The 20,650-nt window shown below is 49.0% G+C and overlaps 2 protein-coding genes across 5 annotated transcripts in view; one reads left to right on the top strand and one right to left on the bottom strand.

Moving 5' to 3' along the window:
* Positions 1–352: 352 nt before the first annotated feature.
* Fam53c (family with sequence similarity 53 member C) lies at positions 353–14,739 on the bottom strand. 4 transcript variants are annotated; one of them, XM_042264392.2, is made up of 5 exons: positions 14,418–14,735; positions 10,797–11,025; positions 10,363–10,420; positions 4,615–5,399; positions 353–3,222 (listed from the first exon to the last, which is right to left on the bottom strand). In XM_042264392.2, exons 2-5 carry the CDS (start codon positions 10,872–10,874, stop codon positions 2,962–2,964), a joined length of 1,182 nt encoding a protein of 393 aa, XP_042120326.1. In that variant the 5' UTR covers positions 10,875–11,025; positions 14,418–14,735; the 3' UTR covers positions 353–2,961. The 4 variants fall into 4 exon arrangements, with proteins under 4 accessions (XP_042120326.1, XP_042120327.1, XP_076411082.1 ...); XM_042264393.2 differs by having other exon boundaries at positions 14,494–14,725; XM_076554967.1 differs by having other exon boundaries at positions 2,929–3,222; positions 14,660–14,739.
* The window catches only part of Cdc25c (cell division cycle 25C), a 29,936-nt gene continuing 23,175 nt past the window's right edge, over positions 13,890–20,650 (top strand). The window contains exon 1 of the mRNA XM_042264389.2: positions 13,890–14,314. The gene's annotated coding sequence lies outside the window, so the exon portion shown is untranslated. The remainder of the gene's footprint in view (positions 14,315–20,650) is intronic.

The raw sequence follows: 20,650 nt of genomic DNA, 5'->3' as shown, positions 1-20,650 counted from the left end.
ATCCAAAGCCTATGAATCAACCTAGTCATGTGTCTAATTGTACCATCAAGCACATCTCGGGGAACTGGAATCTATTAGTACTTGATTTCAACCAGTTGGAAATGAGAGTGAGGGCAGACTACTCATGTAAATACCAGAAAACTGGGACCAAGCCATCTTGACAGACTCCCAGGCAACGGGGTCTGATCACCGAAGGTCTAGGGACCAGATCCAGCCCTTTTGGCCTGGCCATGCCTCAGAGGGATTAGGAAGTTAGGCAGCATCCTCACGGCCTCTTCCTCTCCTGTGTGTGTGTGTGTGTGTGTGTGTGTGTGTGTGCACGTAAGGGAAAAAGACACTATAGTACACAAGGTTGCTTGGGAAAATGGATTATTCTAATAAAACTTTATTTTTTCAAACACAGCCACAGAGGCAGAACCTCATGTTTTAACACACACAGACTTATGGATTTTTTAATATAAAACAAAGTTTACGAAAAATGTTGTCCACTTTTTGTTTCTGTAATCCCATTAGCACAGGGACTTTGGCAGCAGGTGGGATGAAGGGCAGCGAGGGCTGCCAGTGGGCAGTCACCGGGCACAGGAGGAGCGCGTCAGCCTGGGAGCGGCTTCCCTCACACACGCAGTACTACTCACCTACTGGCCAGCCACACCACACACGCAGCACAGATGCAGACATCACCACAGCCTCAGCCACAGCCCCGGAGGTGTGCTCCACTCTGGGGAAGCCCAAGGGTGAGAACCCGGATAATGAAACCGGCTAACGTAGAGGGAGGTTGCTCACTTTACCAAGGAAGCAATCCTAGGCTGCTTTTAAATGGCCAGCAGTCCAAATGCATTAAAAAACAGCCTTTGGTTTACACAGAACTGTTGGAACAGATCTATTGTGTAAAGCAAAATGATTCACGTCTTGAAAAGGCTTGTTCCAGGGCCAGAGGCATTTGAACTGGGAAGCAAGATGATAGTTCTGCCTAGTTTAACATTCCAGACTTAAAGGAGTGGAATCAAAATATGACAGCTGCAGGCTCCTTCCCTAAGGGCGGGGACCTAAGGGCTTGGGGAAGCCAGGATGGAGGCAGAACCGTTACCATCACTTAAATGTAGGTAGGGCCTTGCAGAGACCCCACTGGCACTGCCAGTCACCTACCGGAGGCTGACACTGCCATCTGCAGCAGAGCCCAAGGATGAGGATGCCCCAGGTGGAAAAGAAGCTGGCACCAGGGAAATTATGGACCAGAGAGGGAGAACCGGGGAAGGATGAAACCAAGGATGGGTAAAACTCCTGGGCTCAGTTTCCCTGGATTCTCGAGAGAGCCTCTCTTAGGCCCTTAGAGACTGGTAGCCCAGTGGTAATATGTGGTAACTAGCCAGGAGAAAGGGAGGAGCCCTGGAAAAGTAGAACCAGAGGGCCACAGGCTCAAGAAGACATGGCTACCTCCCCTGAAGACACCCTTGAAATGGAACAGAAAAATGCCCTTACTATGATAAACGGGAAGGGCAGGTCCAAATGCGTTATGCAGGGTGTTCTAAACAAAGCCTCGCAGACTGCAACAGTAGCAGCTTCTCTATGCATGCCTCCTGGTGCCAACCCTACCAGGGTATCTGCAGTCTTAAGTCCATGACTGTGGCCACTGGGACCCGCTGCACCGGCTGCAGTTGTGGGTAAGAAACAAAAAAGGAAATCCAATCCAACAACAACAAACTCCCAGCTGCTTCTCAGGGCCTTCGCCTCACGCATCCCCAGCCAATCCCTCGGTGCACCCCAGCCTCTCCGTGGTCTCGCAGGACCAATTAGAGGCAAATAAACATTTCCTGGCAAGAGTGGAAGACAAGCAAACTATGAAACGCTCAGCACCCTTCCTCTTGCTCGAAGATCAGAAGGAGACTGGGCCTAGATCTTGCAAGAAGTTTCCCTACAGCCAGCTTCCAAAGGCGGTGCTGGGGTGGGGATCCAGGATTTCTGGGGACTAAATGTCAGTGCTCCTGCTACTGGTCTGCCTCAACATATTCTGGGCACCAACTCTGCCTCTGACTTGAAAGATCAGAACATGAGAGGGTCCCCTTGGTGAAGGAAAGAGAGAACTCCTCAGTTCGGCCTCAACTGCCCTTGCTTGCACCTACTCAGAGAACAAGGGAGGCAGGCTGTGTACAGCTTAGATAATCTGATGAACACAATGAATGCGACCTTCCTACAAGCCCTCCGTCCTAGATTTATCTAGTGGGAGAGGGCAGGACTGAGGAAAAGACCATTAGCTGAGGTCACCGGACTTAGACCCCAAAACAGAGCCGTCTGCAGAGCAAGTAATGCTATGAACTTAAAAGCCTGGCTCCAGAGCGATTAAGACCAAAAAAAAAAAAAAAAAAAAAAAAAAAGAGCCCCTCTACTCTTGACACCTTGAACAAGCCCAACGTCATATTAAAAGAGAGAAAGAAAGAAGCAAGTCAAGATTCTGGGGGCATCCTGATGCTCTGCTGTTAAAGGAGCAACTGCCTTCCTTCCCTAAGGCGACACAAACACACCTTTCCTCAAGTACACGCCCATGCACACACACGCACTCACACAATTTCTCCGAGGCGGCTGACTGAACGCCCCCACCCTGGCCAAATTCTAAGACACAAGTGCCCTTTGAAGCAAAGGGGCTAGTGAAATTCCCCGAGCTGGGGTCAGGAGACCCCTCCTACCCTGCCCAGTGCTCTCAGCGGCAGGGATACTCACACTCAGGGCCGCCATGGGGAGGGTCTGCTCGGGGGCTGTCCCCCCGCCACCAGCTCCGTTTATCTTGTCCCGGCCAGTCTCTTGGCATGGTCGAGCTTGCTGGAGCGAGAAGACTCGGGCTGCCCTGAGTCAGAGCCCTCCACTCACCCCCTTTCCCAGGCTGGGCCCTCAGCCTTGGGGCCTTCACACGGGTTAGTAGCCATTAGACAGTCAGTCTGTGTGGCCCCAGGAAGCAGCCTCTCCGTTTTAGTTTTCCTCAATCAGGTTCAGGTCCAGGTCCCCAAAGTCCTGCTGGCACAGTGTCCGCTTGTGTCGTGCCTGCCGACCCCACCGCACTGCCCCCTCTTCTTCCTCCTCGCTTTCACTCTGCGCGTGGGACGAGCCCTCAACAGGACTGCAGGAAGCAGAGAGAGGTGGGGGGCTCCAGGCCATGAACCACGGTGGAGAGGCGCTGCTGTCTTCCCGAGCTGTTTCTTGGAGACAGAGACCTCCTCCTGAGTATGGTTTCTGTCAAACAGCAACGTTGACACAAAGACGTTAATTTCCCAAAGTAACATAAAATTTCAGAAATTCCCCACTGGTTAGTCTCTGTGTATGGCGTTTGGCTTGCATGCATGTCTGTGTGTCATGTGGATAGAAACAACGCCTGCAGGGACCGGCAGAGGGCGTCAAGTCCCCCGGAACTGGAGTTACACCACGTGGGTGCTAGGAATCAAATCCAGGTCCCCTGGAAGAGGACCTGTGCTCTTAACCACTGAGCCATGTCTCCTGGCCCTCCAAAAATAAATTTTAAAGTGTCTCAGTTACACTCGAAGGCAGAAATTCTAGGTTTTAGAGTGAGCTTCCAAATTATAAAATTTGAAACATTTAGTATCCATGTACTAAATTTCTCTAAGGAAAGAACTTCAGTTTCCACTTTTTTAATCCCAGTAGTTGGGAGGCAGAGGCAGGCAGATCTCTGAGAGTTCAAGACCAACCTGGTCTACACAGTTGTGTTTTGGACTACAATAATTAGACCCTGTCTCAAAAAACCAAACCAAGCGTGAACCACAGCAAAGCATGGAGGCCTGGGGGCTGAGTGTTAACACAGCGCCCGAGCATTGGCATAGCGTGTCTAAGGACACAGGTTCACTCACAGGCGCCACAAAAAAGAATGGCGCTGTGAGTCATGATGGGGCATGGGGGGGATCCACACTCTCCTAGCTCAGGAGGCTGAAGTCAACCTGGGATAAATAGAAAGACCTTCTCTTTAAAACAAACCAACAAATCCAAACACACTCATTTATAAGCTCCACGAGGTCAACACCACCATCTGCTTTTTGGCCACTCTGGCCTGCCAGTGCCCGGGAAAAGCCCAAGTACATCGATTTTGCCATGAACGCTTCCCAAATGGCTGAACGACTAAAGGAACAAATTCTCAGAGACCCGTGACCCAGTGGTCTAGAAAGCAAACCGTGGACAAAGTGGAGAAGCACACGCAGCAGCTGCTCTCGGGGGGGGGGGGGCGGGGGGGGAGCGGGCTTGGGAGAGCCGTGGAGGGCTCCACAGGCTCACAGAGGCAGGACGTGCAGGGAGCACGCTCAACCCTACGCACAAGGGGCGGACTCTGGTGACAGGCCCTTTGTGGCTTCAGAGTTCTCGGGGTGGGGTGGGGGTGCCTCTGGCAGGACAATCGGGGATCCCTGCCGGAAGGTTAACGTCTCAGCCTAGTTTCCCTGAACATCAAGGGTTAATCTGACAAGGCACAAGACTTTAAAGGTTCCGAATCAAAGGTCCCAGGCAAGCCAGATGGCCTCCTAGAATAAACTCTGGAGACCAGGAGTTCCCAGGGATGCCTGTAAGAAGGCCTCCCCAAGTCCTCCCACTCTCCTCTCCGCTCCGCTGGCCTGCCAGTCCCACCTGATTCATCTTGTCGAAGTCCAGGGAAGGCCGCAGGCGCCGGGAGTCCTCTTCGTGACGCCGCTTGACCCCAGTTTTGCGGGCATCCAGGTCACAAGGCTGTGAGCGGCTTCGGGGGAGGCTGCGGAGACCTCGAGGTCTCCAGGGCAGCTCCGGGGAAGACGCAGGGGAGCTCCGGGCAGAGGGCAGGAAGCGGCTGGCCTGTGGGCCCAGGCTGGGGGACAGGGAGAAGCGGCGCTGGGGTGGGCAGGGTGACAGGGACTCAGCATCGCTCTCCCAAGAACCATTCTGCGGGGAGGTGGCGCAGGGCTGAGCGGACTCTTGGGCCAGGGCCAGGCTGAAGAAAGGAGGGCTGTAGGGTCTGTGGGCTGGGGCACACTGAGAAGAGGCACTGGGAGCTTGGAGGAACCTGAGGCTGGAGACCCGCTTCGGGGGGCTCTGGTGAGGCACCTGCGGCCCACCCCCTCCAGCACTGCCCCGGTGCTTGATGGGAGTCCACAGCTTGGAGGGGGCGGGCCGCCACACCGGCTGCCAGCGAGACAGGTCCACAGGCACCGAGAGGGAGCGGCAGTGCCTCTTGGATGGAGGAGCAGGGGGCACAGGAAGCTTCTCTGGGTCTGGGGGTTCAGGGCTCAGGACTTGGGGGAGGGGCTGCTCCTGTGGGGAGTTTCCCCGACTGGGTGGTCTGAGGTGCAGGCTCAGGCCTGAGGGGTGGTAGCTGAAGTTGAGGCTGTCCTGGAACTCAGCACAGGAACAGTGGGGCAGGCCCCTCCAGGAAGCACCTTCTGAAAGGCATTCATAATAAAAAGGATTAACAACAGCTAACACATTACAAGAGCTTCCGCATCACACAGTGTAGCAAATACTTCGTGTGGTTTCACAAAAATCTCCATGAAGGAGGGGACAGCCGTCTAACTTGCTCCGAAGTGTAGCTATCAAATGAACAAAACACGACTCAGACTTTACTATACTGCGCTACCTTCATCCTAAGAACCCACCTGGAATAAAGGACATTTACCCACCATCTGCCACTTCCTCTCAAAGGTACAATCGTCAAGAGAAACCTGCATGTCTGTGTGTATGCCCCGCTCACCCCCGGGCTCCCAGACCAGCCCAATCTTCAACCCAACCTTCCCTGCTCCCAGTCTCAGTTCTGAAAATCAGGCCTATGTTCGCCTTCTCTGGCCCTCTTCCTTTTTTTTTTTTTTTTCCATGACAGGGTTTCTCTGTGTAGCAGTCCTGGCTGTGCTGGAACTGTAGCCCAGGCTGGCCTCGAACTCACAGAGACCCGACTGCCTCTGCCTCCCGAGTGCTGGGATTAAAAGCGTGCACCTCCACCTCCACCACCCAGCCCTTCTTCCTCTCTTCTGTGCCACCACGACCAAGGAAGGCAGTACTGTCCACAGGAAGTAATCCAGCCGCTAAGCAACTGCTTCCATCCCCAGGAAAGGCAAAGGAGATGCTGGGGGTCTGACGGCAGAACGTGTGCTCCGAGAACCCTGAGATCCTGCGTTAATTTTGTTCTCTCGTGTTTGTTTATGTGCATACTCTGCTTCCCTTCCTCTTAGGCCTTCGTTATAAATTTTGAAAAATCAAAAAAAATTTTTTTGAGACTAGGTTTCATTATATAGCCCTGGTTGGCCTGAAATTTTCTATGTAGACCAGGCTGGTCACAAACTCAGAGATCTACCTATCTCTGCCTCCCAAGTGCTGGCGCGCGCGCGCGCGCACACACACACACACACACACACACACACAAATAAATGTAATTTAAAAATAAAATGAGGTAGAGAGCCATTGAGCAAGACATAAGATGTTGACCTCTGAGCTCCATGTATGTGGACTCTTGTCCATACCCACATGTACATGTACACAAACAAACATGTACATACACACACAATCATGTGTGTGAAGGTCAGAGGACAACTTGGGGAAATCAGTCTCTCCTTCCATCATGGGGGTCCTATGGATGGAACTCAGGTCGTCAAGCACTTTATGACATCCTCCCTACCCCTTCCAATTTTTTTTCTTTCTTTCTTTTCTTCTTCTTCTTTTTTTTTTTTTTTTTTTTTGAGGTGGGGACTCTCACTGAACCTGTCACTCATCAATTAGGATAGGCTGGCTGGCCAACCTGTCTCTACCTCTCTAGGCACTGGAATTATAGACTCTGCCATCGTTCCTGGATTTTATGTGAATGCTGGGGACCCTGACAAATCCAAACACACTGCAGGCACTTTATCATCTTTCTAGTCCCCCCAATTGTGACTTATTTTGAGACAGGGTCTCGTGTAACCCAAACTGGCTTCAAACTGCTACATAACCACCGGTGACCTTGAATGCGTTTTATCCTCCTGCCTTTACTTCCCCATTTAAGACTGATTTGGGGGAAATAGCTCACTACAGGACAATGGGCCTATTCCAAGTTTTCTCAAGAATTCTCTAGAAAAGGCACAAATCAAAGTATATAAAACCAGACTTGACCATAGCAAGCATTTGGTCGACAGTTCCTCTCCTTACCAGCCTTCATGAGGCAGGGGGCAGGGGTCCTTATGCCTAAGACCTGGCCTTCAGCAAGTGTTTGTGTTTTTGTTTTCTCAACAAGAGAAAGAATGTAGCTGCTTGCCAGGTAGCCCAGAAAGGAGATGTGTAGCAGCCCAGCAACACAGGTTAGAGAGCTTCTGGCTGTCTTAGTTATGCTCATGATCACAGGCCCTTAGATTAATTCATACTCTAGGAATTTACATTTCAGATGTATTGTCACATATTAAAAATGAACTGGGGACAGTTATTTACTAACGTTCTCTGTAAAGAATAGAAAAGGAGTCTGGAGAGGTGGTTACTAGGTGAGAACACTTGCTGTGTAAGCCTGGGAACCAGAGTTTAGATCCTAACACAGATAGCCAGGCACCCACATCTGGGGCTGTAGGGTGGAGACAGGAGGATCACTGAGGCGTGCTGGCTGCCAGCCTACCTCCAGGTTCAATGAAAGACTGTCTCAAAGGAGTGAGGCGGAGGGACAGGACAGAACACCTGACACGTGTCAAATATGCATACATACACACGTGCACATACAATATGTGCACACACGCCCCAAAATTAGAGAAGACTGCAAACTGCCCAAATCTCCATCAACATGGACTAGGTAAACTAATACAGATCCCTACAGTGTAGGAATGTACAACTACGTAAAACAGGAAACCACTCAGCACAGACTGGGAAAGGTACCCAGCTGCACTACGCTATAACGGAGCAGACACTAACAGAAAACTCTGCCAAAAAAGCAATAATGCAGACAGACTTATACTTGCTTCTACTTGTATACAGATATCCAAGTGCTAGCGAGATGTCTCAGAGAATAAAGGTGTTTGCTGCCAAGCCCGATGACCTGAGTTCATCCCTGAGATCTACAAAGTAGAAGCAAAGAACCAACCCAACGCCCACAGGCCATAGGACACAGACCCCGCCCCTCCATAAGTATAATTAAAAAAAAACCAAAAAACTAGAAATTATGAGTTAGGTCTAGTGACATAGACCTGTAATCCCAGAGGCTGAGGCAGGAGGTTACAAAGTCAAAGCCAGTCTGTGACATTTAGAAAAACCCTATCTCAAGATAAAGTAATCTGGGCATGGTGGCACACACCTGGAATCCCAGCACTTTAGGAGGCAGGCAGAGGAGTAGGAATCAACATCAGCCTCAACTACAGAGCCGGTTCAAGACAAAATAAAGAGTTGAGATGCAGTCCTGCTGTGGGATAATCCTTCTGTACACTGTGAAGATGTGTTGTTCTCATTGGTAATAAGGAGCTGACTGGCCAATAGCTAGGCAGGAAGAGGTTAGGTGGGAGAGCCAAACTGAGAGGGCACTGGGAAGAAGGGCAGAGCCAAGGAGTCGCCTGTGAGAGTAAAGGAAGCAGGAGATACATATGCCTTGTTGAACAAAGGTACCACCACATGGTAGAGTGTAAATAAGAAATGTGGAGGCTGGAGAGATGGCTCAGAGGTTAAGAGCACTGACTGCTCTTCCAGAGGTCCTGAGTTCAATTCCCAGCAACCACATGGTGGCTCACAACCATCTGTAATGAGATCTGATGCCCTCTTCTGGCCTGCAGGGATACATGCAGGCAGAACACTGCAAATATAATAAATAAATCTTAAAAAAAAATTTTTTTAAAAAAAGGAAGAAGAAATATGGGTTAAGACATAAGAGCTAGTTAGTAACAAGCCTAAGCTATTGGCCAAACATTTATACTTAACAATAAGTCTCTGTGTGGTTATTTGGGAGCCTGCTGGCGGGACAGAGTTGACTGGTGGGACAGAAAAACTCCACCTACACAGTCCTGTAACAGGGTGCTTGCTTAGTATGTCTTAGTCCGAGGCTCAATCCCAAGTACTACCAAAAAAATAAAAATAAAAAATAAAAAAATTCTAGTTGGATCGTTCAATATATATAAGAAACTAGTTAACAGGGCCCAAGCAAGAAAGCTCAACAGATAAAGGTAGTTGCTGTCAAGCCTGATGAGTTGGACCCCCAATCCCTAGAAACTACATAGTAGAAAACGAAAACCAACTCCTGAGGCATGGTGTTCCCTTACCTCCATATATGCACTCTGCATTCATACATGCACAGCACCCCCACCCCATGTGAAAAAGAGAACAAGAAGTTTATAGGTCAACAAGATGGCTAAAGGGTAAAGGTGTTTCAGGTCAGGCCTAATGACCTGAGTTCAATCATCCCCAGGACCCATGTGGTGGGAGAAAATTGATTCCTACAAATTGTTCTCTGACCTCCATACACTGTAGCACACATGTGCATACATTTTATATAATAAATGTAAAACAACAACAATAAACCTAATAATAGGAGTTGCCTCTCCATGCCACACACAGTTCTTAAGAGCAAAGGAAGAGCCTCATACATGCCAGCCAAATGCCCTGTCTCTGAGCCACAGCTTTCAGAAGGTACTTTTAGGGAGGAACTAGGAACTAAATGGATTGGAAACAGGAGACGATGACTTTTATCAACATAATATTTTTGCTATTTTTAAACTATGTAAATGTATTACCACTTCAAAGCAATTACATTAGAAAAGTTAAACTGATCTAGGCTCACACCTACAACCCAGCACTCAATAGCAAGACTGTTAAGAGTTCTAGGTAAAAAAAAAAAAAAGTTCTAGGTCAGCCTAGGCTACAAGATCCTTCCTCAAAAACAAAAGAATAAACTGAACATGATTTTCCTACAAGACAGTAAAACAGAGATAGATAGCACTCTCAGAAGGTGGCCTTGACAAAAAAAAAAAAAAAAAAAAAAAACAAGCTGGTGGCCAGTGGTGGTAGTGGTGGTGGTGGTGGCACACTCTTTTAATCCCAGCAGTTGGTGAGGCAGAGGCAGGTGGCTCTCTGAATTCAAGGCCAGCCTGGCCTACAAAATGATTTCCAGGACAGCCAGAGCTACATAGAGAATCCCTGTCTCAAGAAAAACAAAAACAAACAAACAAAAAAAAAAACACAAGCTAGTGTGGTGGCAGGACACCTTTAACACTATCACTCTAGAGGCAGAAGCAGATCTCTGTGACTTCAAGGCTAGCCTGGTCTACAGAGTAAGACCCTGTCTCAAAACAAAGCAAAACAAAAGGCCCACTGCAAAAACTAAAGGTAGGTTAACCAGTAATGGTCATTAAAAATTAATCACAGAAATGTGTGGACAGAAGCACAAACACACATACATATAAACCACAGATTCCTTACCAGACACAAGCTGGAAAGGGTTCCCACAGTTGGATATGTCTGCATGATCAGGCAAAGGCTAAGAGAGAGATTATCCATCATTATTTGGGTTCAGGGCAAGGACACTTCTAGAGAGACCTCTTACATTCTCCCTATAATTCATGGGCTACCAGGATATTAAGAGACTCTTGTGTTGTTCTCTTCCCAAAGTCGGTGAGAAATAAGCCACACCTTTAAACATTACAAAGCCCTTTTTGCCCAAATGTTAGTATCCCTGTCCCCTTTCTCTTGGGCTGGGTTTTGAGCTGTTAGTGGGCTTTTCCAGTACAAGCATGTTTCATACAACACCGAACAAGGGTAAAATTGTAGCAACAAACTACAGCCTCCAGAAAAAAAAAAAAAAAAAAAAAAAAGAGGGGGAAAATCACGAAGAAGTAGGAATACTGGTCTTTTACCAGACTGATGCTGAAGCGTGTGCATTTCAGCTCATCCAGAGTCTGCTTCTGTAGCTGCTCAGTGATCAGGGTTATCATGTTTTGCCCAGGATTTGACTTGCACACTTCGGAGCAAATGACGGATGTCTTCCCTGTCGTTCTTCCGGATCTCACTCGTGAGCCGTCTTCTGCCACTGAAGCACCATTCTAGCACCATTGGGACTTCCCTCTCCAGTCATGCCTGCTGAGTCTGCCAATCACAGAGGGATCAGCCCCAAGTAACATTAGAGATGTACCTGGTGCAGAGCTGGGGAATGCAGGGCACACATACCCCAGCATCCCTAGGCCAGGCCTCTGTAGACATCGGTAATTGATCATAGCACTCTCCCAGTGAGCCTAAAGATGGCCTCAGAAACACACTGAACTTGGCACTCTAGATATCCAGTAAAATAAACCGAAGATGGCACATTGAAGCCTATTTACCACTCCTCACCTGGCCTATGCCCTGCTGTGTCTACCTAGAATATCAGCACCACTTAGGAAACAGATTCAAATGAGAGATGCCCAAATGGTTATTTCCATACCGAATTAGCACAATATTCTCTTTATCCTACAGCCAGAAGCCAAGAAGGGAACTCTTCTCCTAAACCACAGGGGCTTAGTGCCAGGAGAGGAGCAAGGCATGGCTTTCTGCTTCAGGTCAGGATGGGATTCTGAACCCTCCTATGGCCTGAATAGCTGATACACCACTCTTCCCCAGTAGATACTGTGAGTATTCTCTTATACAATGGGAAGGAATGGTCAGGGTGGTTGGTTCCGATTACATTTCAACTGTACAGATATTAAAAACAACTCCATGACTTCATTCAACCAAGTTTTTTTCATGATCCCACTCAAAGACCATGGATATAATTAACCAAGATTCTTCCTTATGACTGAAGCAAACTATTTTTTATCAAAGAGCAAGCTTCAAAATCCCACACATTTCCTACCTGAGGGGCCTTTGGCTTGCTCAGAGGAGGGAGGTCAACAATGTCTTTTCTTTTACCTCTTCCCATAAATGACCAACAGGCAGACCCGAGGCCGTGGAGCATTAACTAGTACAGAGAAGAACCAACCAAGAAATCCAAGTCCTGAGCACACACCTGGTATCCCAGCACCTGGGAGGTGCAAGAAGGAACACAAGAGCTCATAAGGCCAGCCTGGGCTACAACCCTGCCTAAAAACAAAAAGAGAAAGCTGCCACCACCAAGTCTTAATTCAATATGCTCAGTCAGTTTTGGCTAACCACATAACATTCCTGCTTCCATGTAAAATGGGTATAAAATCTTATTCTATACCAGAACAAGGCTACATGAACTACCAAACTGAACAATTCCTTACCAACTGGCCTATAAAAAAAGTAGGAGTTCACATAGGTTCTCAAAGCCTTGGCATGCCCGAAGTGGTGATATCATTCAGATGAAGAAGGCAATAGGGTCTATCTCTGGCTAGACACCATCCTCCCTCACTTGCTCATCAAGGAAGAGCCTAAGGGCTTGGTCTCTTCCTCCTATGACCTGGGGTGGGGTAGGGGGAGACCACCCCCTTACAAAAAAAGGGGGGGTATCGTCTCCGAGGAAGGCAACAAAGAAGAGCAAAGTACCCTAGGATGTATTTGGAGTTCTTGGGAAGAAAGGTGCAGCAGTCAATCATCACTACAGTTAACTATCATTTCCATGCATAATTATTACTACCAAGGCGAACAAAGTTCCAGCTTCCTGAGACCTCCCCTCGGCTGCTTCCCTGCGTTCTGGTGGGAGAAGGTAAAGCTGGACTCTCTTCTGCTCCTATTTTCTTAACTCTGCCCTCAAAAATCAACAAGGGAAGCTAAGTGGAGACTTTTACCCTCGAGACCCCAGGCTGACCAGCCATGAGGAGCAGGGAGTGAAAAAACTTTCAAGCTTTTCATGAGGCATTTGGACCAACAGTAAACTCCCAGGCCTCTCTAGGAGCAGCTGAAGAGAGTGATTTTCTATTTTTCTGCATTTTAATTGTTGGGATGTGGCCACACACAGCGGTAATTGGAACAATGCAACTACCACCACGCAACTGATACTCTCAGCCCGAGTTTCCTAAAACAGGCCAGGCTGAGAGGGGGAACAGAACGGAAGCCATAAGGAATCAAACCAGGACACAAAAGAAGGCAAACCAGCTCTGCAAGGGGTCTCCTCGTTCTCAAGCAGACATTAAAAAAAAAAAGTGTGAGAAGGTCTCTCTGGCGGCCTTCCTTCCCCTTCCATTTTGTGTATCTGAAGGGTAGACAGCCCTCAACATGGACTAAACAAGTTAAAACTTCTCAGCTTCACATTACTGGCACAAGGCTCAGCCCTTCACTGAGCAGCAGGCCGCTCGGCCCTCCCAGCAACCCCACCAGGCCCAACTCTCAACCCAGGGTCTCGCTCCACCACAAGCCCCCTAAGATAACGACTAGACACCCCCCAACGCCTATTGGATGGAAGGAACCCCTGACACTTGTGTTTCAGGGAGACTGAGGTTGTGCTGAAACCTGGACAACCTAGGATCGAGTCAGGCCAGGGGAAAAGAAAGTCATAAATTCCCTGGGGGCATTCCCCCCCAGGTCCCAGTCCCAAACCTCTGGGAGAAACTGAAGGAAAAACATAAGCGAGGGAGGGAGGTGGGGGGAAAAGCTATCAGACTGCTCTTCTTCCATATGGTGCTGCTGAAGACAGGGGTGACAAGTGGGGTGCACCCATCCCCCCACCACGACGAAAAAACAAACGGCTGGGCTCCCTCTAATCTTCAACCTCTCCCTCTGTTGCCCTGCCTGTCCCCGCGGGGTGGGGCATGGGGCATCTACTGGCCGGGAGGAGGGGGGGGTGTGCGGTGGGGGGGGAGGGCACTCCAGGGTTTGCTCAGGGGGGACTGTCGCTCTCCTCTTCCCATTCGGGTTTCCCCCTCTGACCGCGGGAAGCGAACTCAGGACGCAGAGGATGGGGAGGGTCCGGGACATGCACTCCGCCACCCCCTCCCCCAACCGGGTCCCGTGCTCTCCCGCCGAGGCGGCCTGCGAGGCTCGGCCGCGCCAGCGGCTGGCCTGGGGGAGGGGAGGGAGGAGAGGGAGGGAGGGAGGGGACGGTCGCGGTGCCCGCCCCGAGGCCCCAGCACCACCTGCCCTCCGCTACCTACCGCGGCTCCTCCAGCTCCCAGGGCCGCGGCCGGAGCAGCTCTGAGCGCTCCGTTCGCCCCACGGTGCCCTTAAAAGGCGCTGGCGCGAACCAACGCGCCCTCGAGGAGAGTGGGGGGGTCGCTCCTGTTCGCCGAACCCCCCCAGAGCCGCCCGAAGAGACCCGGGCCCTCTGTGGTTCCCCCCTCAAACCTTTCCAGCGTGCTGCCGTCGGGAAGGAGCCTAAGCTACGATCTGGGGACGGGGTGGCGTCCGCACGAACCAATCACCCCCTCCAAAAGATCGCCCAGAGTGGACGCGCCCAGTTGGAAGCATATCCTGAAGCCCGTAGGGGAAGCCATGTCGGATAAAGGTAAACAAAGCCAGTGTCCAGTCCTTCCAGTGCCCCATCTTCCCAGCTGAACGGTCTCGCTTCACTCAGACCCCCCAAACGGTATTAGCCACAGCCTTCTCACCTGGTCTCCTATCCCTTCCGAAACAGCCATCTTTCTGTAAGCATCCCCCCCCCCCTTCCCCCGGCAAAGGACCGACCCTCAGTGCGAAGGCTGCTGGGAAATGTAGTCCAAGCGCCGATCAGGGCCTGCTCTGGGTCCCTGGAGCGCCTCTTCTAGCTGCGGGATCTGCCGGAACCTTTATAAACCTGGGATTTATAACGGTTGCGGGGCTGTGTCCTCTTGTTCCCGTCATTTGTTCTCACCCAAAATACTTTGTAAAGCTGAGGCGGGCCCGAGGCTGTTCACTCCCTCCCTTCCCTGTCCGCCTCCCCCTCCCCCCCCCAGCAGGATGAGGTAATGGGATTGTGATTATGACATCATAGGTGGTTCAATCGCGGGGGGGCGGGTGTTGTGGGGGGAGCACGGTGGTTATGGCTGGACCACTTAAGACAGCGAGAGAGGGAGGAAGCTGGCCTATGAGGAACCGGTGTCGACTGTACTATATTTCCGCTTCAGGAACTGGAAACCACTTTTTATTAAATCTCCTCCATCATCTCCCACCTCAGCCAAAGTTTTAAGTCCTTTTTCAAGAACTGAATGTTGATGTCAGTAAGGGGGGGGGGACCCATAGAGGTTCCTGGCTCTTCTGTAAACTAGAGTCTCAGGTAACAAAAAAAAAAAAGTTTTCAATAAATGTTCTCATGCTCTGAGCTCTAGGAGGGCAGACTTTTAGTTTCCTTTTTAATTGGTTAGAAAATGGTAATTCAGTCACTTCATTATTACAGTAGTAGCAGCAAGTCCCTAAAAAACGTGTGTTTTCTTTGACTGTTCCCTACCCTACGTGTCTGGGGCAGGTAAACAGCAGTAGACCGCGTGCTGTGCTGGGGATCCTCTTTGAGCTGGGGAGGAAACGGGACCCTTAAGTATGCACACTGGAAAAGAATGAAAAAAAAAGAATAAAGCATTAATCAAATAGTGGAGGTGGAAAGTCAGGTTTGGTGGCACACATCTAAGATCCCAGCACTTGAGAGGGTAGAGGCAAGCCTGGTCAACATTTCAAGTGCAGGGGCCAACCAAGGTTACACAGTAAAACCTAAAAAATAGGGGGGGGGGGTGGAGATTTATATTGCATTGCACATTTGACCAAGAGTACAGGAGACATGGTTTCCAGCAACTGCACTGTGCTACAGACTCTATTGACTTTATTACTTGTTTTTGAGACAGGGTCTCATTCAGCTTCTTCAGGCCTCAAACTTATTATGTAGCTAAGGATGTCCTTAAACTCTGTTCTTCCTGCCTCAGACTCCCAGATGCTAGGATTACAGACATGAACCCCCATGTCTAGTTGCACTATATATTTTTTGTTTGTTTGGTTTTGGTTTTGGGGGATAGGGTCTCTTTGTGTAGCCTTGGCTGTCCTGGAACTTGCTCTGTAGACCAGGCTGGCCTCGAACTCACAAGAGATCCACCTGCCTTTGCCTCCCTAGTGCTGGGATTAAGGGCATGTACCACCACTGCCTAGCTTGCACTATATACTTTAAGTAAATATATTTGTCATTTTCCTTTCAATCACCAAATGAGAAAAATCAACAACAAAACCACCTGAAAGGCTGAATGATTGCCCAAATAGTAGGTAAAGGTTGTATCAAAATCTGAGACTCTAACACCTTGTATTTTCTTTTTTGGTTTTGTTTTGTTTTGTTTGTTTGTTTTTTGTTTTGAGACAGGGTCTCGCTGTGAACATCTGGCTGTCCTAGAACTTATTGTGTAGACCAGGCTAGCCTACAATTCACTGAGCTCCTCCTGCCTCTGCCTCGCCAGTGCTGAGATTATGGACGTGGACCACTATACCCAGTGTCACCTTGGTCCCTTTATTCCTAGCCATGCTTACTAAAGTTAAATGATTGTGTGAAAGTTAAGTTAGCATTGAAGAAACTGAGTCAGACCCTTGAGAGAAGCAGGAGGATTGCCATAAACTCAGGGCCACCCTGGGTTACATAGTGAATTCTAGGCCAGCCTGAACTACAGAGTAAGGTGCTACCTCACCTCCCCACCACCACCGAATAAATAAATAAAATTAAAAAGAAAGGAAGGAAGGAAAGGAGATAAAAACAAAATAGTCCTAAGGACAAGTAGATAATTTAGCTCAATAATGCAGGACAAAAGAAAACTGCAAAAAAACAAAATTTAAAAACACTGCAAGTCATGCGTAAGGGCACACCATGTTTCGTAGTGTGACCTGAGACGGCCTACCAGTAGAGCTCAGCCCTGCCCAGATTTATGCCTCTCAATTCTCATGGGTGGTTTTGATTGCCATGCCTTTTTTGTTGTTTCTGTTTGTTTGTTTGTTTGCAGGTCTTGTTATTTGGCCACAGGATGTAATGCGGCTGAGGCTGGCTTTAAACTCCTGACCCTTCTGTTAATCTCTGTAATAAAGAACTCTTAATGTTTTATCAAAATCAAGCTTTAAATGACAGAAATAAACAGCTCCTGATCCTTTGCTTTCGCCTGCCCAGTGCTGGATTACAGGGGTCAGCAACCTGCCCAGTCCCTTTGTGGACTTTATTTGTGGGAAAAGAGACCAAACAGGTCCATATGCATTCAGGCAAGCCCTCTGTCTCCAGCCCCCATCTCCTTTGGACCCTGCCTTCTGCCGTCATAGGTCAGACCCTGTCTGTTTCCCTGATCCGGTGGGTTTTGGCAGAGGACACGGCCTGGGCCTCTTTCTGGCCTCTGTCCCACTTCTCTGAGGATTCCGGGGCCTGGGGCCGGCCAGTCATGCAGGAGTAGCATCCACTGGCCTTAGGAAGTCTTAGTTGCCTTCCTAGAGAGGTGGCAGAGTGAGAGGACATGAGCTCATGCAGGTACTCCCCACCTCCACCCAATAAAACCCGAGTCTTTTGCAAAGTGGAGAAAGCAGGGCTCAGCCTACACCACCCATAGAAGGAGCCAGGCTAGTGAACACACCCTCGGCCTCCCTGTCATGCAGAGGCTGGTTTGGGGGGCCCCCAGATATGCAGGGCTTGTCTCCATTGCCTGATCTGGGCATCCCAGGATTGGCCGCTGTGCCTCCTGTTTTTGTTTGGTGTTTGAGGGTGAAAGCCAGGCTGTCGCTGTGACCTGGCAACAACAAATATGGGTCAGATGGAGGTCAGAGAAAAGGGATACTGCTCATGGCTTAGCACAGTGAATCGGAGGCCTAGACAGGAATCACTCAAGGACAGGATAATAGGGCTGGAGAGATGGCTCAGAGGTCAAGAGCACTGATTGCTTTTCCAGAGGTCCTGAGTTCAATTCCCAGCAACCACATGGTGGCTCACAACTGTCTGTAGTTCCAGTTCCAGAGGATCTGATAGCCTCTTCTGGCCTCCACAGGCATGCATGTGGTACACAAACATACATGCATGGAAAACACCCATACACATAATAAAAAATTTTTAAAGTTAAATGAACAAAGAATAATGAAATACATTCATATAATGAAATTATCACAGCGAAACCCATTCCCTGTATACCAACAAAGAAGTTTAATAAGAAAAGAAACATGGTGGGGGGCCAACAAGACGGCTCAGGGAGCGGCTGAGGACCAAGTGTGAGCCCCAGAAGAGCCCGTGCTGGAAGCAAAGACCCAACTTTTGAAAGTTATCCTCTGACTTTGACAGGCACATCTGCACTCACCCATTAAATAACAGAACAGAACAAAAACTTCAGAAAAAAGAAACATGGACAAGCTTTGAAAGTCTTCTGGGTTAAGACTTCTTGTCTACTTGAGAGAAATCTCGAACTTATTTTTGGGGACTAGATTGTGGGAGAATTAGTCATTCCTCACCTTTGCCCGAGCACTCCAAAGTTTCCAGCTTTCTTTTTGTCACTTGACAATGAGCTGCAGCCATTTGGCTGACATTCTTGTGGTGACCACCCACAGCTGCCCTCCCTTGAGGACCTGCTGTAACCAGGAAGCACTGGTAACCAGGTGCACTGGCCCTATCTACCTGGGTCTGCAGGGGCCACAGGACCACTTCATCTGTCCTGACTTCCCACCTGCGGGGAAGGATCCTCCGGTACCTCGGAAAGGATGACTACAGCCATCCAAGCAGAAGTAAACACATCTCACACTCCCTTACCCCAGCCTTGTTTTCCAACTTACCTGGCATGACAAGGCTCTGTGATGACTCCCACACTTACCATCTCTATCCTAGAGGACAAAGACTTTCCGCACACCTCCTTTCTGGGGAGGCAGTTTCTGCAGATAAAAAGGATATTTTTTTTAAATACATCATGCATTTTTTTAAAGATTTATTTATTCATTCCTTTATTTAGTATGCATGTATGTCTACGGGCCAGAAGAGGGCACCAGATCTCATTACAGATGGTTGTGAGCCACCATGTGGTTGCTGGGAATTGAACTCAGGACCTCTGGAAGAACAGCCAGTGCTCTTAACCTCTGAGCCACCTCTCCAGCTCCTAAAAAGGATATTAATATGGAAACAGGATGAAGCCAGGTGGTGGTGGCGCACACCTTTAATCCCAGCACTCGGGAGGCAGAGCCAGGCGGATCTCTGTTCGAAGGCCAGCCTGGTCTACAGAGCGGGATCTAGGACAGGCACCAAAAGTACACAGAGAAACCTTGTCTCGAAAAACAAAAGAAACAGGTGTTGAGAGAAGGTCTTTCCCATGGCTTCAGTTAGTGGTTTCAAACTGACTAGCGGTGTTCTCTCTCTCTCTCTCTCTCTCTCTCTCCCTTTTTCTCTCAATAAAGCTCTAGAAAGGTTTAAAATAAAACTGACTAGTATCCAAATTGTAGTAATTTTCCAACCTTGGCCTCCAAAGTTCTGAGACTGCAGGAGGGAGCGAAGTCCAGCCTTTTTTTTTTTTTTAATTTATTTATTTATTTTTTATTTTTTTTTTGGTTTTTTGAGATGGGTTTCTCTGTGTAACAGAGTCCTAGCTGTCCTGGAACTCACTCTGTTGACCAGGGTTGGCCTTGAACTCACAAAGATCCCCCTGCCTCTGCTTCCTGACTGCTGGGAGTAAAGGTTTGCACCACCATGCCCATTTCCCCCCCTTTTCATAGGTGTGTGGGGTGTGTATGTGGACGCCTGTTCACACGTGTGCTGGTGCATCATATCAGAGAATGGAGGCAGGTGTCTTAATCTTCACCTTGTATATTGAGGTAGGGTCCCTCATTTGAACCCAGAGCTCACAGATTTGCCTAGTCTAACTAGCCAGCTTGCTCCAGGTGCCTCTGCCTCCTGAAGGCTAAGATGACAGGCAGGCCATCATGCTACCCAGCAGTTATGTGGATTCTAGGAATCCAAATCTGGCTCTTTTGCTTGCTCTGCAAATGCTTTATCCACAGAGCCATTTTCTAGTCCTCAAGTCCAGCTTTAAAGGTTATTTTTCTGACTTTTCTCAAAAAGTGGTCTGCGAGCTATTAACATGAGTGACACCTGGCAACCTTGATCATTCCTGGGCATACTCTATAGATGTATTGGCCTGCATTTAAAATAGTTCCTAAGGCTTTATATTAAAACATTTCTGGGCTGGAGTGATGGCTTAGCAGTTACAAGCACTGGCTCTTCTTCCAGGGGTCCTGAGTTCAATTCCCAGCAGCCACATGGTGGCTCACAACCATCTGTAGTAAGATCTGGTGCCTTCTTCTGGCCTACAGGCAGATGTACAGACAGAGTGCTGTATACATAATAAATAAAATATTTTTAAAAGAAATCTTTATTTTATTTTTATTTTTTATTAGGTATACTGTGTTCTGCCTGCATGTATCCCTGCAGGCCAGAAGAGGGCACCAAATCTCATTATAAGTGGTTGTGAGCCACCATGTGGTTGCTGGGAATTGAACTCAGGACCCCTGGAAGAACAGCCAGTGCTCTTAACCTCTGACCCATCATCTCTCCAGCCCAATAAATAAAATCTTAAAACAACAACAACAAAACCATCCCCCCCCCTTTTTTTTTAATGAGACAGAGTTTCTCTGTGTCGCTTTTTTTTTATGAGACAGAGTTTCTCTGTGTCGCTTTGCGCCTTTCCTGGAACTCACTCTGTAGCCCAGGCTGGCCTCAAACTCAGAGAGAGCCACCTGGCTCTACCTCCCGCCTCCCGAGTGCTGGGATTAAAGGCGTGCGCCACCACAGCCCGGCTTCCCCCCCCCCCTTTTTTTTTTGAGACAGGGTTTTGCTTGGCAGCGCACGTGGCATTGAACTTGTGATCCTCCTGCCTCAGCCTCTCAATGGCTCAGA

This window comes from Peromyscus maniculatus, chromosome 19 (genome assembly GCF_049852395.1).
Source record: "Peromyscus maniculatus bairdii isolate BWxNUB_F1_BW_parent chromosome 19, HU_Pman_BW_mat_3.1, whole genome shotgun sequence".
Classification (NCBI taxonomy): Eukaryota; Metazoa; Chordata; class Mammalia; order Rodentia; family Cricetidae; genus Peromyscus; species Peromyscus maniculatus.
Note: the sequence above shows the minus strand (reverse complement) of the source record. Positions and strands in the feature narration are given on the sequence as shown.